Below are 16,337 nucleotides of genomic sequence, written 5' to 3' on the forward strand. Positions count from 1 at the left end.
CAGCTTTTTCTGAAAGGATCTAAAATCAGAACTGATTTCTTTACACTTGTTAAATAAGTCAGAATGAAGAGGTTTTGTTATTTATGTTTGCGACAGTGAAAATACAGAAACTGAATTTAAACAGGTTTTTTTATGCCCGCTCTCATTTTGCTCACCCTGTTTTTGTCCCTTTTCCCCTCTCAGGATGGTGACCTTCTCCAACAACGTGGAGCCAGCCAACGGCTTCCTCGTGCGATATTTGCACAGAAAGATGATGGAGTCAGAAGACGAGAGGAATTTGACCAACGAGGACCTCATCCGGGTGCTGGACTGGGTTCCCAAGCTGTGGTATCATCTGCATGCCTTCCTGGAGAAGCACAGCACATCCGACTTCCTCATTGGTACCGAGAACAGAGAGAGCCTTATCCAGCCTTAAAACAAATCACCCTTTATTCTCACTGTGTCCTCGTTGTTTTTCTTGTCCTATTATTGCAGGTCCTTGCTTTTTTCTCTCCTGTCCGGTCACAGTGGATGAATTTCGCTCATGGTTCATTGATCTTTGGAATCACTCTATTATTCCATATTTGCAAGAAGGGGCCAAGGATGGCATCAAGGTGAGATGCCACAGCCCAGAGTCAGTTTTCAGCACATCGGGTTGAGTCACAGCCTCCTCCCCACACAGCAGTGTGAGTCTGGCCTAATGATCCAGCAGCCTGGCTTTTTGTTTGTTATTGACACATACAATAAAAATTGCAGTTTTCCAGACACATCAATAAAATCTCAGCACATGGTCAATACAAGTTTTTTTTTTTTTAAATCCCAGAACCCTGTGTAGCTTCCCTCCTGCGTCTATCAGCAATCTGAACAGAGGAGACGGATCGCTCCGGGCAGCAATAGAGGACAGATTAAAAACGTCTGGTTAAGAAGTTATTGATCCAAAGCTTAGAGCGTCTCATCGGCAGACAGAAACCAGTTCATCTGTCTTCTATTTCTGACTCCTTTTTTGCGGGCGCGTCAGTCAGCCGGAATTCCACTTAAACGTTTGTGAACTGCTTCTCGTGCCAGTTGGTACCATTTGAAGAGCATCACAGATGTGTTACATGGTGATAACACAAGAAAACAGTAAAATACAAAAAAAATAATGGGATGGTTTTAAATATGATTGAAGCAAATGCCTTTAAAGAATGACTGTAAACAAGGTATCAAATGCTGAAGGCAAAGCTGGTGTTGAATTCCATATGTTGTGGTGCTTCAGGTCCATGGCCAGAAGGCGGTGTGGGAGGACCCGGTGGAGTGGGTGAGGGGCACCCTGCCCTGGCCCTCTGCCCAGCAGGACCAGGCGAAGCTCTTCCACCTCCCTCCCCCCAGTATCGGCTCCAGCAGCCCCTGCCAGCCCAGCGAGGAGAGGCCTCACAAGGAGACTCCGCCCAGCTCCATGGAGTCCGATCCTCTGGTGAGAAAAACTCTCCCGACACCTTCGAAACGCCTTCCAAACCGGAGCAAACGCTGTCGGAGTTCTAAAGTTTCTCAACCTTTCCTTCTTCATTGTAGATGGCAATGCTTTTGAAACTTCAAGAGGCTGCCAATCACATTGAGTCCCCAGACAAGGAAGACCCCGCCCTGCCTAAGCTTTGAATGGAAAACTCACGCCGAGCACCTTGAATTTACTTTTCTGTTTTCACTGTAACTACAGTGCACATTCAGGAAGAAATGGACCCTTAGATTTCAATTTTCATTCCCAGAGTTTGAAAGTATGACTTTATGACCCTTGTGGTGTTTAACAAAAAAAAAAAGGAGTATCAAATGGAAATATGTATCCTTTATTAAAATGTAACGTAAGCATTCACCTCACAGTTTATCACCACTTTAGCCCTCAGTTGTCTTAGATTGGTGCTAACAGAACAGTATTAAATCCGACATCTCAGCACTTCATCTTCAGGGGATTTCCATGTGTGCACTCACACACACACACACACACACACACACACACACACTGAGTCTATTATTTCTTCTGCTCCAGTGTATCGTAGGATGTCTGGTGCTTGTCAAGTAGAGCTACTCTCAAACAATGATGACTCATTCCTGAAAAGAGTATGACAGCATTGAGAAGCAACTGTTTATTGCAGAGTTCTTCAGTACATATCAGCCGTATAAGTCTTTGAAGGCCAAATCACACACATATGCAATCCTGAACTTTACAACTCGAGCAGGTGAAACAGAGAAAATGCCTTAACAAAGACGTCCGTGTCCCCTCAGCTTCAGCAGAGTGTCCTGGTGCTTTCATCAAACTCCTCCCGAGGGCAGTCAGTTCTCTCTTCAGCTCTTCTTCTGTAGGATCTTTTTCAGTACACAGTGTCACATGCTCTCTCAATTTCTTCTTCTTTTTTTGTTCAAATTAGAGAACTTGCTGTCATACTCTTTTGCCCAAACAAAACCTAACATATGTGATGTGCTTTCATCACGTTGTTGCTGCACACTCCACTTTTTTTTTTAATTTTAAAAGCACTTAAGGTAATTTTCCTCACTGCTTCATGTAAAACAAGCAGCGTCACCGACGTGGCCATATGTATCAGGTATTAGATACTTACTACACAGGGATAAATATATTACAGACACAGATTGAGCAAATGCTAATTGAATCCAATTCAAATATGTTTTTTTCTTTCTTTTTTTTCTGTGAGATTGTTTATTCAGGAAAAAGTACAGAGCAGTTTATCTGAAATATCTCCCCACCATTCAGAGCCGTTACTGTATATATGATGTACATACAATCAGGCTACATTGCAGTTATTTTATCTACATTAGTTGGTGCAAATATCTAATGTAATAAACCAAAAACTGTACTTTATAGACCGTCGAGTTAGGAGTTTAAGTTCAACTATGAATGTATAGAAAACAGTTCTACGACCATGTCAGAGTATCGACCATCTAGTGGGTGCTTTTAAAGGACGCCTTATATAAAGTTCCATTTAGAAACACTTTTACCAATAGCTGAGTGACTCTAAAGTAACATATATCCATTTTAGTTCCTGCACATTACAGACTTAAGCTGAAAGCTACATGCTTTTTATTCCTCATTTAGATAAATATGGTGCTCTTTAAAAAGGTCCCAAACCATCTTAGTGTTAAATGGAAATGACATAGATGTCGAGGGTAGGCTAGCAAAGAGTTTTGTGTCTTTTCTGTCCAACACAAAAGGATTTATGACATGAGTATGGACGATGGTTCCCCTTTCTTTTTGTCCGGGGTGTTGTTGACATTGTTGGAGACATTACATAGAGACAGTGAAGTCACGTGAGACGTCGTGTGGCGTGAACCCATCTTGATGTCGTGCATTATTCATGCACAAGGGTGCAGTTGAAAGATTTTTTTTTTTAAATAGTACTTTGTGCAGATTTTTTTTTCTAAAGAAACTCTCGTGGAGTGAAAGACTTAAAGTACAAGTGTTGAATAACTCATCATCTCAAACTGTGTCACCGTTTCAACTCTCAGACTGAATGCTTCACAAGAAGTAAATCCTGTAAATGAATGTCAAATCACTTTAAAGATGGCTTCAAAAGAAGGTTTAGATGTTTTTATACTGTGCCGGAGCTGCTTCATGCTTTTATTGCACCAATTAAATAAGGCTGATGATGAAGCTTCAAGCTAATCCGCAGCTCTGTCTTGTCGAACGATACAAAAGCGAATGAACTCGCGACATCGAAAACAACAAGATGTCAAACAGCTAGTGGCCCACACTGGCAGCCTGCCAAGTATGAATTCCATTACTGTAAATAGTTCAGGAATCGGCCGGTATTGCCAGCCCCACTCCGATCTGACCACATCCATCAGCTCCAGCCTGTCATCTCATCCACTGGTTGTTGTGCCTGTTGCTGTGTAGTAGCTGTGATTTGTGTTTGCTTACTAGTGTATCAGGACTATGCAGCAACTTCTACTGGTGTTGGCAATCAACAGACGTGTGAACGCAGAGCTTTCTCTGTCGGTCTGTCTTTGAGTTCCTGATTTGGACCAAACTGTGCCCACAAGAGAAGGCTTGCTTCAGCAGGCGATAACCGAGCCTTAAAGCGAGCGGGGTCTGGCCGGCGTGGGAGTGAAGACAGGGTTCCGCGATGTCGAGTAAGAATTCCAGTAGTCAGACGCGTTTTGTCCGCAATAGAAGTAATTTAATTGAATGTGTAAATGGTCAAACCATGAAAAACATAAAGAGAAATCAAGATCTGTCCTAAAGTGGCAACAAACAAACTAGATGGAGATAAATCTGAAATTTTTGGGCCAATACAGGTTGCTGAATAGTCATATTTTTTACAAAGCTTGCTGTGGACTAAGCGAAGATTAAAAATGATGTTATGCTGTATTTAATGTCACTGATGTGCTGATGTTAAGGGTTTCTAAGTGTTGTAAATGCATGTAAACTTGCTGTGTGACAAGGAAACAAATGTTAGCATTTACGTATCATTTAGGAAAATCATTCTAGATAATGTTTTCCCTTTTAATACTCAGATATTTGATATTTCTTTTTTTTCTAAAGAATCCTTTGTAAAACTTCATTTCTCTATTTTGTACAGAACATCATTGTAAAGATTGTAAATAATGCAGCATTCTGGATGCGGCAACAATCATTGAAGAGGGAAAAAAAAAGGTCCTTGAGGAAAAGATATGGCTGTGCAGAGAGGGGTCCAGTACTCGGATGAGGCATGCTACTCGAAGCTTTCAACCACTTATCACTGTTTGTTGGAAATAATAAAATACATGTTATATTTAATCCCTCGTTCTCTGGTGCCAGCGTTTCTATTGGTTTATAAAGAGGTGCTCGTATAACTTTAAAATATTTAATGTTATTAAAATACAGAATAAGGCCCTGAAGGAATTTTGTAAATGTAATCATTAAATGTGAAATATTTTCTTGCTTTTGAAACTGAAACACTAGAAATAGTTGAATTACTGAAGATCTGGGGGAGAAAAAGGCATATAGAGGTGTTTAGAATATACAGAAACAAATCTATATGATGTTGATGGAAAGAAATCTATTGAATGGGATTAACATTTTAGCACTGATGAGCTTTTCAGAATTAAGCAAGGGTCAAGAAGAGGAGTGTAAACTATTTTAATTATAATTTCAAATACTAAAATATGATCACATTCAGTGAAGTTGTTTGAATGAAAGCTGACTGGTAGAAGTAATTCAACACATTTGTGCTCAGAAAATGTTGCATTTTCTATTCTATTCTACTGAGAGTAATTTCTGACAATTATTAGCTTCCTGTGAATTTGTTTGGTAAAGTCACAGTCATGGATCGAATGTCCAAAACGAGCTTTAATTTGTTTAATAACTTTAGTCTTTGACTTAGGTTACAGTCTAATATCTCAGCTGAGTTAATGATGCAGTGAGAACTAATGAGTGGGATAAACAGAGGCGGTGATCTGATCTGATCTGCTGCTCAGTATCTATTACATGTGAAGTATTGGGGGGGTGGGGGGGCGGCGCCTGGACCTGCTGCCCCCTATAAAAGCCTGACGCCCGCACAGGAACGGTGGCATTGGATACAGTTTAAAGGACTTAACCAGTTGGGAAGTAGCTGCCACCGCCAACATGCCGTCCAAGCCTGCTCCAATCAAGAAGGCGCCCAAGAAGGAACCGGCCAAGAAGGAGGAGAAGGCGGAGGAGCCGGCCCCCGCCCCGGAACCCGCACCCGCCGAGGCCGCTCCGGCTGAGGCCGCTCCGGCCGAAGCCGCACCGGCCGCTGAAGGCGAAGCTGCCCCCGCAGAGGGAGAGGCCGCCGCCGCCCCACCGGCAGAGGAGGCCAAGCCCCCCACCCCTCCTCCACCCGCCGATGGTAAAGCCTCGCGGCGCGTTATCGCCACTTTACCGTTAAAATACACAACATAAAGCCTGCCTTTTGTGTAAATTTCCTCGGATGACCCTTGGATCAGTTGTCTGACCCTTGAATTAAAGCCCAAAATGTTGGTACAGCTCACGGTAAGCACGCGGTGACCTTTACGCACGGGCGCTCGTAGGCGCGCTCGGGCGGAGGGTCCTTTGGGTTTTCTCGGTGAGAAGTCACTGCGATAGAAGGCAAACTGCATGACTCCTGCATTAAACCGTCTGCATTTAGCTCAGTCAAGCTACACGTAGTGTCCGCGCTGCGATGTGAACTTGGAAAGCAGCTGTTAATGTGCCTTTCTTACATCCGCACCACATTCACGGTGGATTTCTGGATCAACCTGCACTGATGTGATGTGCGCTCAAATGGATGTATGGACGCATATTAAGAGCTCCTCTCTCACAAAAACCTTTAACTTTCTATATGATTTCTAATCCTTAACAGTGTTCTCGGAAACAAAAGAAAAAAAAACCCCGATTAATAATAAATCTGTCTCACATCTAACATTGAAATCAGCTGCTGCCGCGATGAATCTGCCACTCCTGCTGCAGATGCACCAGCCACGGATGGTATGATATCCAGACAGGAGGGACTCACCCACTTCTGCACATTTCAACCTTTCTTCTCTCTATCTCTCTCCAGATTTAACCCTTTTTTTATAACATCTTGAAAATGTGTAATATTTTCAAAGTGTTATATGTCTGACCTCCTCTGATCTCTAATATCAGCCGCAGCACCTGCTACAGAAGAGCCACCAGCTGCTGCCGCTGAGCCGCCTGCTGATGGTAAAACTGACTATCAGTGGATTAACAATGACATTATCTGGATCATGCAAGAACCCGGGCATCTTACAGCGACACTAACGGCACTAACATGTCATGTAAATGATCTCTAACCTCTAAAATCAGCTGCCGCACCCGCTGCTGAGGAACCCACAGCTGCTGCTGATGGTAAAGATGACTATCAATGGATAAACATAGATCTTACTAATATTATGAAAGTCTAACACACTATACTTCAGCTCTTCACACTAATGGAAGTCGACTTCTAATGTCTCCTAACCTTTACAATCAGCGCCTGCTGCAGAAGAAGCGCCTGCTCCTGCTGCAGAGGCCCCTGCTGAGGGTAAAAAAGAAACACATTAACCACATTTTAATACTCTTACTAAAACTCAAACCACGCTCCATTACACCTAAAAGCACTAAAATCGTCTAACTTGTGATATCAGCCGCTGCACCTGCCGCTGAAGAAACGCCGGCCCCCGCCGCTGATGCCCCTGCTGATGGTAATCAGTGGATTAACAAACACTCTTTTAATACCACTAAAACTCACACTCCTACGTGAAGCTCACCACTGATATCAAATTCAAATGTCTTCTAACCTGTAACACCAGCCGCCGCACCTGCTGCCGAGGAAGCACCGGCTCCCGCCCCCGAAGCCCCCGCCGAGGGTAAAAAAAACAAAAAAACCATCAGTGGATTAGCGATTATCGTATTGACACTACTAAAAATCTGTAAATCTGACGTTTTACAGTAAAGCTAACCGCTGATATGTAACTGGAATGTCCTCTAACCTGTAATACCAGCCGCCGCACCTGCTGCTGAAGAAGCACCTGCACCCGCCGCTGACGCCACTGACGCCCCCGCCGAGGGTAAAAAACCACCACCAGTGGATTAACGGATGTTCCATTCATATTGTTGAAACCTCTTTCACCTAAACTAAGCACTAACATCCAACTCCAACATCTCCTAACCTGTAATATCAGCTGCTGCGCCTGCCGCTGAGGAAGCACCCGCTGCTGCTGCAGAGGCCCCAGCCGATGGTAAAAAAAACCCCAAACATTTTAGGGTTAACCAACATTTCGCTTTCAAGCCAAACCATTGACCTCTATCGGGAAAGCTAACCACTAATATCTTCTAACCTCGACTACCAGCTGCTGCTCCTGCCACTGAGGAATCGCCAGCTGCTCCCGCCGAGGCTCCTGCTGATGGTAAAAAAAAAAATAAAAAAATGTATCACTTGAGCTATTTCAGTAAAACATTTGCTCTATAAGAGTACAATTAAAGGATAACCCATGAGCCTTTTGGATAAGGCCTTTCTACACTCTGTACACACACATTTAAGACATGACTGCTTCAGTGCACTAATTATTAATATCTAACATTTAATAATAGCTGCTGCCGCCGCTGCTCCGGCCACAGAAGAAGTTGCTCCTGCTGTAGACGGCGAAGCTGCTCCCGCTGCAGAGGGCGAAGCTCCTGCCGATGGTAAACCAGCGCGCCGTCCTGTCATTCTCTCAGCCCTCAATAGCTCAGATGTTACTGTGTCACTGGAGACTAAGTGGATTGAAGCCCTCAGTGTAATGGCCGCGTAAACTCTCCGACCTCTCAGCCGGGGACATTGAGAGCATAGCGAGATCACATCAGATGCCGTCGCTCCGCTTCATTATCTGCTGTCGACAATAATGCAAATGCCTATTTAACATCAGCTGAAGCTGCTGAGGCGCCCGCACCAGAAGAGCCTAAAGCACCCACACCTCCGCCACCCCCGCCCAAAGGTAACCATCTGGAAACCTAATCAGAGAGTGAGATCAATCTACTGTTCATCAGTTGCGGAGCTGAATTTTCGCTATGCAATGATCTGCGACATGAGTTTTTGAGCACTTTTGATGATTTCTGTGTTTCCCCCTCTGCAGAGCCCACCAGCGCTCCGGTCGATCTGTTCGTTGAGGACAAGAACGACACTTCTGTCACCATCATCTGGAGCCAGCCTGAGAACATCGGACCGACCGGTCTGGACGGATACACTATTGAAGTCGCAAAGGATGGAAGTGAGTCCCGCTCTGCCTTGAACCAGGTGCACTATAAACTGACATGTGCTGCGAAGGGGAGGCCGGATGGTGGTATTAATACACCTCGACAAAAATGTCAGCTGACCTCCGAGTTATTTTGGAAAGCTTTCATTTCAACAGCTGATTTTAGGTCTTTGCTTGAGCAGCTCTCGTCGCGTCTCTCATCCTTAAATGTTTCTTCTGAATATTTCTTCTGAATTTCTGTTTTAAAGTGGGTCAACCGTATCGGTTGCAGCTGTCTCTTAGCGTCAGCCATACAGTTACATGACGAGCTACCTAACTTGTCCCTACAAGGAAAGAGGCATTTCAGGAGCTGCTGTGGTCTTGCTTGACGTCCTGCTTTTAGACTTACGGCTTGAAGCTAATGTCAGCAACTGTCTGGTGCGGGCTGGATTTAGTGAGGGGACGCACGGCAATCTGACGTCTTATGTAATGTCCCAATTTTCGTTACATGTGAGCAAACTCCCTTCATCTAATCCTAATTGATTGTACAATGAGATTTGTTATATTGACTCTGTCTGCAAATGTGGTAATTCACTAGTTTTTTATCACAGATTTGTAAACTATTCAAGTTCATATCTTTACTCTGTGTGATTTTCTCATCTAGCTGAGGACTGGAAAGCAGTCAATGAGGATCTGCAGAAGTCCTGCCGCTATATCATCAAGAACCAGACCACTGGTGACCGTCTGAAAATCCGCGTGGTGGCTGTGAACGCCGGCGGTCCCAGCCCCCCTGTCAGCCTCCCCGAGGCCGTCCTGGTGAAGGAGGTTGCTGGTAAGAAGGGTTGTTTCTGCAAGATATAAAATACCACAGAGAGAGAAAATGTTCTTCTGTTGTTCTTGATTTCCACCTGAAGTAGTGTTGAAATTGTTATTTTAGTTTTCAGGCTTTTACAGAAGAAAAAAACAAACTAAGGATAGAAATCAGAGGAGTTGCGAGACTTCTTCTCACGATGAGCTGAACTGTTATGTAAGATGTTGGTGGATGAGGTTCGCCATCCGACCCTGGTCGAGTCTAATCTTTATGAAGCTGTTTACTGTTATAAGGAGGAGTAGTAAAACGTAGAAACAGCTCAGGTATGTCTTCCTCTCAGCTGTCACTGTCCTGTTGACTTATACCTGGACTGTTAATGGAGTAAAACTCTTCTCTCTTGTTCCACTCCGTTCCTCAGCGGGATAGTGACACACTTGTTAAGTGGACGGTTTCTCTGATGCTGAACACCTTCCCGTGTTAATCATGGACGGTGTCTCCAAAATCATTTGCGGTAAAATGATGATTGGACCCCGAGGGCTTTAAAAAGACGAGCCGTGTTACTTCGGCTTGGCGTTATGTGTAGTGGAGGGTCGTACAGGAAACTCGATCCCCTCAGAACTGGCAGGAATTCAATTACTGCGTCCACTTTGACCGCAGCAGGGGGTCCAGTTGTAAAATCAGCTTATCAATGGTTTCCCACAAAACAAGTAGAAATCTTTGGACGTCTGTGGTGTTAACGCAGACTTTTCTGTCGAGGGTTTGGCATTGCTCTGTGATCCCTACTTGGATCCATGCTGAGGGGAGTGTCAGGCTCTGCTTTGCAAGATCGATGGTGTCAAGTGATCTGACTGCGAGTGGGCAAGGGGGGAGGAGGACGTGGTGGATTCCTGCATGTCGCGAGGGGGCGGAGGGAATGCATCCACCCTCTCAAATGACGGACAAATCTCATGGCACTGCCAGCGAATCAGTGTTTGTGTTGAAACATGCCGCAGACTTTGCAGGGGGAATGTTCATTAAGACTAATCCTCTCTGTACGAAGCGATAAGAACCTTCACTTACAGCAGACTTCCTCTAATTTACAGATGAACTCTGCCTCATTCCAGTTTGTTTATGTCCGTCTTGTTTTAAGCACAAAATAACGATCAGGGTCATATAGATTATGTTTATCCGGTTGCTTTTTCAAAGCGATCGAAAAGTCGCTGAAGAGTTGCTTCGTCCTCGATTCAGTTCTGACTTTAATGCAGTCTGATGTGCAGAGGCAGTAACTGAATATCCGAATCATGCGTCATGAGGCGAGGCGATACTCTTGCTTTATTTAGAGTCCCAACAAGTGTTGCTGCATTGCTCTCAGCAGGTGGTCGTCCTCACCAATTCACTTACAAATGAGGCTCGACGAGATACTTCCAGCAAATTACAGTCCATAATGTCCATGCAATGATAGATAGATAGATAGAAAGATGGGCTCATTTTTTTGTATTCATATTCTGTTTTCTGTTTATTGTAACACATCGTGTGATTGACATGAAAGCTATGGTCTGCAGAACACAGACGCCAAAGTATATTGGTGAATTTTACAACCTGTTAAAGTAAAGAAACTCCCTGCTAACACCAGTTAAAACCCCCCTTGCCTCCACTGGATCAGATCAGCTTTGCTTGGATCATCAATTTTGAGATTGGTTGCCCACAAAAGGGGCCTAAATCCCCTTTTAAGGTCTTTTGAATAGATCTCCCAAATCCTGTCGAGGCTGTTTCTGGCCTCTACTGACAGTCTTTTTATCCTGGAGATGAAATAGACTTCAATTGCAGTGATTATTCTGTCCCATTTTTTCCCGTCGTAGATCGTCCCAAGGTCCGTTTGCCCCGCTTCCTCAGGCAGAGATACGTCGCTCATGTTGGAGACAAGATCAATCTCACCATCCCCTTCACAGTAAGCCAGAAACGTCCTGTATTGGTTTTGCACATCGATAATAAGCAAGAACTCATTGAAGGATTGTCTCTTTTCTTAATTTCTCAGGGAAAGCCCAAACCTGTTGTCACCTGGACTAAGAGCGGTGCAGCCTTGGACGCCAAGAGGGTGAACATCCGCAGCACCGACAGGGACAGCATCCTGTTCATCCGCGCGGCCGAGAGAGACGACTCCGGCGTGTACGAGATGTGCGTGAAGGTGGATGACTTTGAGGACAAGGCCCCGATCACCCTCCAGATTGTCGGTGAGAAAAATGGCGACGCAGCGAGATGGCGTTCCAGGCAGCGCCGCTCAGCACTCAACCGTCCGGCCGTTTTTGCTCACAGAGCTGCCGGGGCCTCCCGCCAGCGTCAAGATCGCTGATACGTGGGGCTTCAACGTGGCTCTGGAGTGGACCGCACCCAAAGACAACGGAAACACAGAAATCACCGGTTACACGGTCCAGAAGGCCGACAAGAAAACTGGAGTAAGTTGTCGATGACGGAAAGTAGCTGCTTCTCATCCGTTCAACTGATCATCTTCTATAGTTTGTGTTACTCTAACTCTCAGGCCTCCGGTTCCTCACAGAGCAAACACGAAGTGACAGATACACAAATTACATTCACACTGATGGAATAAGGAAAGTTAATCTGATGTGCGTGTTTTTGGCTTGTGAGAAGAACCTGGAACAAATCCACACACACACACACACACACACACACACGCACAAACTCTCCAGATAGATTACATTAGTGTAAACATTGAGTCTTTAACACCTCTCCAAAAAATCCATCATGTGTTGGCTGCGCTTGTGTTTTCGCAGGACTGGTTCACCGTGCTGGAGCATTACCATCGGCTGAACGCCACCGTCTCTGATCTCATCATGGGAAACACGTACAAGTTCAGAGTCTTTTCTGAAAACAAGTGTGGAATAAGTGAAGATGCTGCTATTACAAAGGAGGAAGCCAAAATCCTCAAGACGGGTACTCTCCTTTTTCTACCTTTTTGCTTTTACTTAAAAGTGGAAAAAAAAGAACAGAAAATCTAGTGAGAGTATCTCCAAAGTTGAATATATCTGTAACCTTCCATCCTGCTGATTTGCTCCGTCCTTCAGGCATTGAATACAAGCCGCCTGACTACAAGGAGCACGACTTCTCCGAAGCGCCCAAGTTCACCACGAACCTGAGCGACCGCGCCACCACCGTGGGCTACAGCACCAAGCTGCTGTGCTCCGTCAGAGGCTTCCCGAAGGTACAGAGCCTCACCTCTGCAACAGGAGTTTGTTTTTGTTTGGGCAGAACTAATCCCGCGGTGTTTCTATGCGTTTTTATCCTTGACAGCAGCATCAATCAACGGGAAACAGGCTGAACCAGCTGAAGAGGCAGGTTTTTTTAAAAAATCTGATACGGTATACTTCATATCCCCTAAGGAAACAGCAGCAGCACTTAGAGTGCGCCAGATTTATTGCACAGTGTAAAAAAGCAACAATATCATTCATCAGCAGCCAAGAACAAATATAAATATGTACATTTATTTGCACATAGTGAAATAAAGTATTAACAAACATATTGATTTAAACAAAGGGGAATATTTTCACTAATATGTCAATCACTATGTTTGTAAATTTAAACTTTTATGAAAGGTGGTTTATAAAAGGCTAAAATTCACTGGAAATGCAAATAATTTGTGATTCATAGCTTAAAATATGTCAGATTTGGATTTATTCCTGACTGGATTTCTGTCAAAGATTCCGCATTGTAGCTAATCCTGCCTCTCATGTGTCACTTGTCACTGGTTCATTATGCTGTTACAATTTTTTCACATCTTCCTCAAAGTAAAGACATCAGTCGGATCATTTCTCACATTAAATTGGAGTAAGCGGTGCTTTTTCCAAGTGGGGCAGCGAAGGACATCGTTGTTCATTTGGAACAAATGAGGTAGTCAGTCAAATAGGTGACCTGGCTGTGAAAGAGTGAAAAACTAAAAATATCAAGCTTGCCATAAAAAATGAAGACACACAACTCATTCAAAAAAAAATTAATTTTACAAATATGCTAGTAACATTATTGCAGTGTCTTTCTAGTGTGTAACTTTCACATTTGAACAGATACAATTTATCATGTGAATAACCTGTGAATTATGCAGTTAGAGTTACAAAATTCTCCCAAACTAGTTTTCAAAAAGGTCCAGAAGTACATCTTCAAAGAGGAAATGAAATATTTTAGTCTCTGTATTTATACCCTGTGTTTTGTTGCATGCATTGATTTGCAGTTTGCCCAAAGGAAACAACATTTAAGATAAATTGAACTCTTTGTAAATTACAAAAAGTTGAATTTGTTTAGTTATTTTAAGTAATTATATAATGCTTATTAGTGACCATATGTGAGTTTAACTCTGTAAAAGTGATTATTTAAGTGAGTGTCAGGTGGATGATGATGTCTTAAAGTATATTTGATCTTGTCAGAGCAGATAACTGTCCGGATGAGTCAAGATCTTTGCGATCTTTCCGGCAGGCATTGATGCAGGTGTTAGATTATCTCGTAACACCGGCGGTGCCAAGTGGTCAAAACTTTACTTAGGCAGCTTGTCAGCGGCAGCACCTTCCCTCCCTTCGCTCCGACATTGCTGTCATTGCGGCGGCTTTGAGCCGATGATGTGAAGATATTCACCTGCCCCTGTTAGCCCGCTGCCTGAGCCTCTTCAGGCTCATAATCCTCCTCCTCATCAACGCTACCAAACATCGCCGGCCTTGAAATGCACTCCTGTATTTTGGAAGAGATTATGAGGAGAGTGGGCCAAGAGAGGCTGAGAGGTCACCAGGAGAGCGGGGTCACGTGCGTGGCATTCCCCCGCGGGGCCAGTTGAGCGTCCTCAGCATGTCGGTGCCATTAAAACTCCCAAAGCGGGCGTGCGCTGTGTGTCTGCTTCAATCAGAGAGTTTGTTCCTGCCAAGTGGACACGAATATTAATAGAAGCGCCACTGCCGCTCGCCCAATTGAATTACCGCGCGCTTCTCGGCTACATTATACCCATCAGATATGTGTTTCTGCAGCCCAAGATCGAGTGGATGAAGAACCAGATGATCATCGGAGACGACCCCAAGTTCAGGCAGATCTGCGTTCAGGGCATCTGCTCACTGGAGATCCGCAAGCCCGGCAACTTCGACGGTGGCGTGTACACCTGCAGAGCCAAGAACGACCACGGAGAGGTGACGGTCAGCTGCAAGCTGGAGGTCAAACGTAAGTCAGGGTCGATCCAAACTGAACTCAAGGGCGTTCGTTCGCATTGAGCATTGAACTAAGCTTTCTGTTTCTTTGCCTTCAACAGAGCCAGTTGTTGCAGATGCAGACAAGAAATAGGCCAATTTTGTCCCTCTCTAACAGGTCAGAAATCCTTCCAACACTGCGTTGCAGAATATCTGTGCTCCTTGTGTGTAGTAAAACACGATTAAAACTTTAATCAGCTCGTTGAAACAGGCTTGATTTGTACTGCAGTTGTAACGTTTTTTTGCAGGTTTTTACTGGTTGTGGTTTGTTTAACAATGGAACAGGCTCTTTTGGACAGTGAAGGGGATCTATATGGGTGCTGAGGTGACGCCTACCTTCCCCATGACTTTCTTTCCATACATGGAGGGCACTAAACTTGGAAAAGGTCGCCTCTGCCACTGGAAGGGTCCAAGTGGCAGCGCCCATAAATTAAATCTGTAATGAGTCCCGGTGCGCCCAGTAACGAGGCTTAATCACATTTCCTCCAGTCAGCAGGAGCAGTCATTTCTTTTTGGACACTGAAATTTATTTGTAGGTTACTTTTTTAATACTGACACACTGTAAATGAATAAGATCTTTAATTTGTGTTGATAACGTTTCCTTTACAATACTGACCAGTCAAGATGGTTTTAATACCTTTCAGAAGTTTAGTATTTCTGTTAATATGTATTTAATTTAGTTGTTTTTCCCCTAAACTGATCTGATTTGGTCTTGTTTCTGCAATCAGACTTGTGACTCCCTCCTAACACCTGTTGTTGTTGTTATTTGTCCATCTGTTGCTCTCTCAAAATAGGAGCAGAAGGAATGAGGCCTTTGCAACATAAGGTACGTCCCACTCAAAGTGTTTCCAAAACCGTCTTCCACAATGATGACGAAAAAAGAAAAAGAAAAAAAAAAAACTGCTTCAGGTTCACAATATTTCTTTGTCTCTGCAGGAGAAGGTGCTGGATTCCTGGAATAACATGTATATATGGCTAGTGCCCAAACTACTACAGTGTTGTAATTTGTGACCGCTCGCCCAATGTGAACATTTGTCATAATCAGCCGGCGTTGCTTTATACCTGCAGCTACAGCATCAAGTCCACATCCATGTCCAAGATTCGTCTTCTCTTTTCCAGTCAGCTATTTTCCCAACAACACCACAAATAAATGACATTTCAATTAATGTAGCTTTGCAGGTGTACGGCAACAATTCTGCAGCATGAGCTTACTGTTCCTCGTAGGAGAACTACATGTAACATCTACGTGTTTATATCAATAAAATATTTAATTTCTGCTTTGTTTGTTGGTTTTGTCCATTCAGTGTCTTCTGTCAAATTTAGTCCCTTGTTCTTTGGTTTCATGCACATGAATGTTTGTTTTAAAGTTCAGTATATCGTGTATTTGTCAAATAAGATTAGGACAGTGGTGTTGTGGTTGGCCATCCCACCTCATGGAGAAACATTATTTTGTTCTTTTTTACCTCCGCGAGTGTCAGGGGCCAAACTTCAAATCCCTGTGCAAAAAGTGAACACGCTAATCATTCTATCATTATTTATTATGTCGTTGAAGAAAAGAAAGCACAAAAAAGACAAAATTCATTCCTTCGTGTAGATTTTCAGCATCAATGGAAATTAAAAAATTCAGCAATAAATAAAACAAAATACAAACATTTAATTGT

General features: G+C 43.8%; 2 protein-coding genes across 5 annotated transcripts in view; both read left to right on the forward strand.

Annotated features, from left to right (window-relative positions):
- Positions 1–4,741, forward strand: part of nav1b (neuron navigator 1b) — a 65,536-nt gene extending 60,795 nt beyond the window's left edge. For all 4 annotated transcript variants that reach the window (XM_030090863.1, XM_030090864.1, XM_030090865.1 and 1 more), the window contains 4 exons: positions 184–380; positions 475–593; positions 1,235–1,432; positions 1,531–4,741. In XM_030090863.1, coding sequence (XP_029946723.1) covers positions 184–380; positions 475–593; positions 1,235–1,432; positions 1,531–1,614 — 598 coding nt within the window. In that variant the 3' untranslated portion in view covers positions 1,615–4,741. The remainder of the gene's footprint in view (positions 1–183; positions 381–474; positions 594–1,234; positions 1,433–1,530) is intronic.
- A 692-nt stretch (positions 4,742–5,433) lies between these two features.
- Positions 5,434–15,945, forward strand: mybphb (myosin binding protein Hb). Its single transcript, XM_030091898.1, has 12 exons — positions 5,434–5,813; positions 8,557–8,691; positions 9,320–9,487; positions 11,305–11,393; positions 11,481–11,676; positions 11,759–11,898; positions 12,235–12,394; positions 12,526–12,662; positions 14,464–14,650; positions 14,739–14,794; positions 15,471–15,502; positions 15,613–15,945. The coding sequence occupies exons 1-10, from the start codon at positions 5,570–5,572 to the stop codon at positions 14,768–14,770; spliced, it is 1,488 nt and encodes a 495-aa protein (XP_029947758.1). The 5' UTR covers positions 5,434–5,569; the 3' UTR covers positions 14,771–14,794; positions 15,471–15,502; positions 15,613–15,945.
- The last annotated feature ends 392 nt before the right edge of the window (positions 15,946–16,337 follow it).

This window comes from Salarias fasciatus, chromosome 5, assembly GCF_902148845.1.
Source record: "Salarias fasciatus chromosome 5, fSalaFa1.1, whole genome shotgun sequence".
Taxonomy (NCBI): Eukaryota; Metazoa; Chordata; class Actinopteri; order Blenniiformes; family Blenniidae; genus Salarias; species Salarias fasciatus.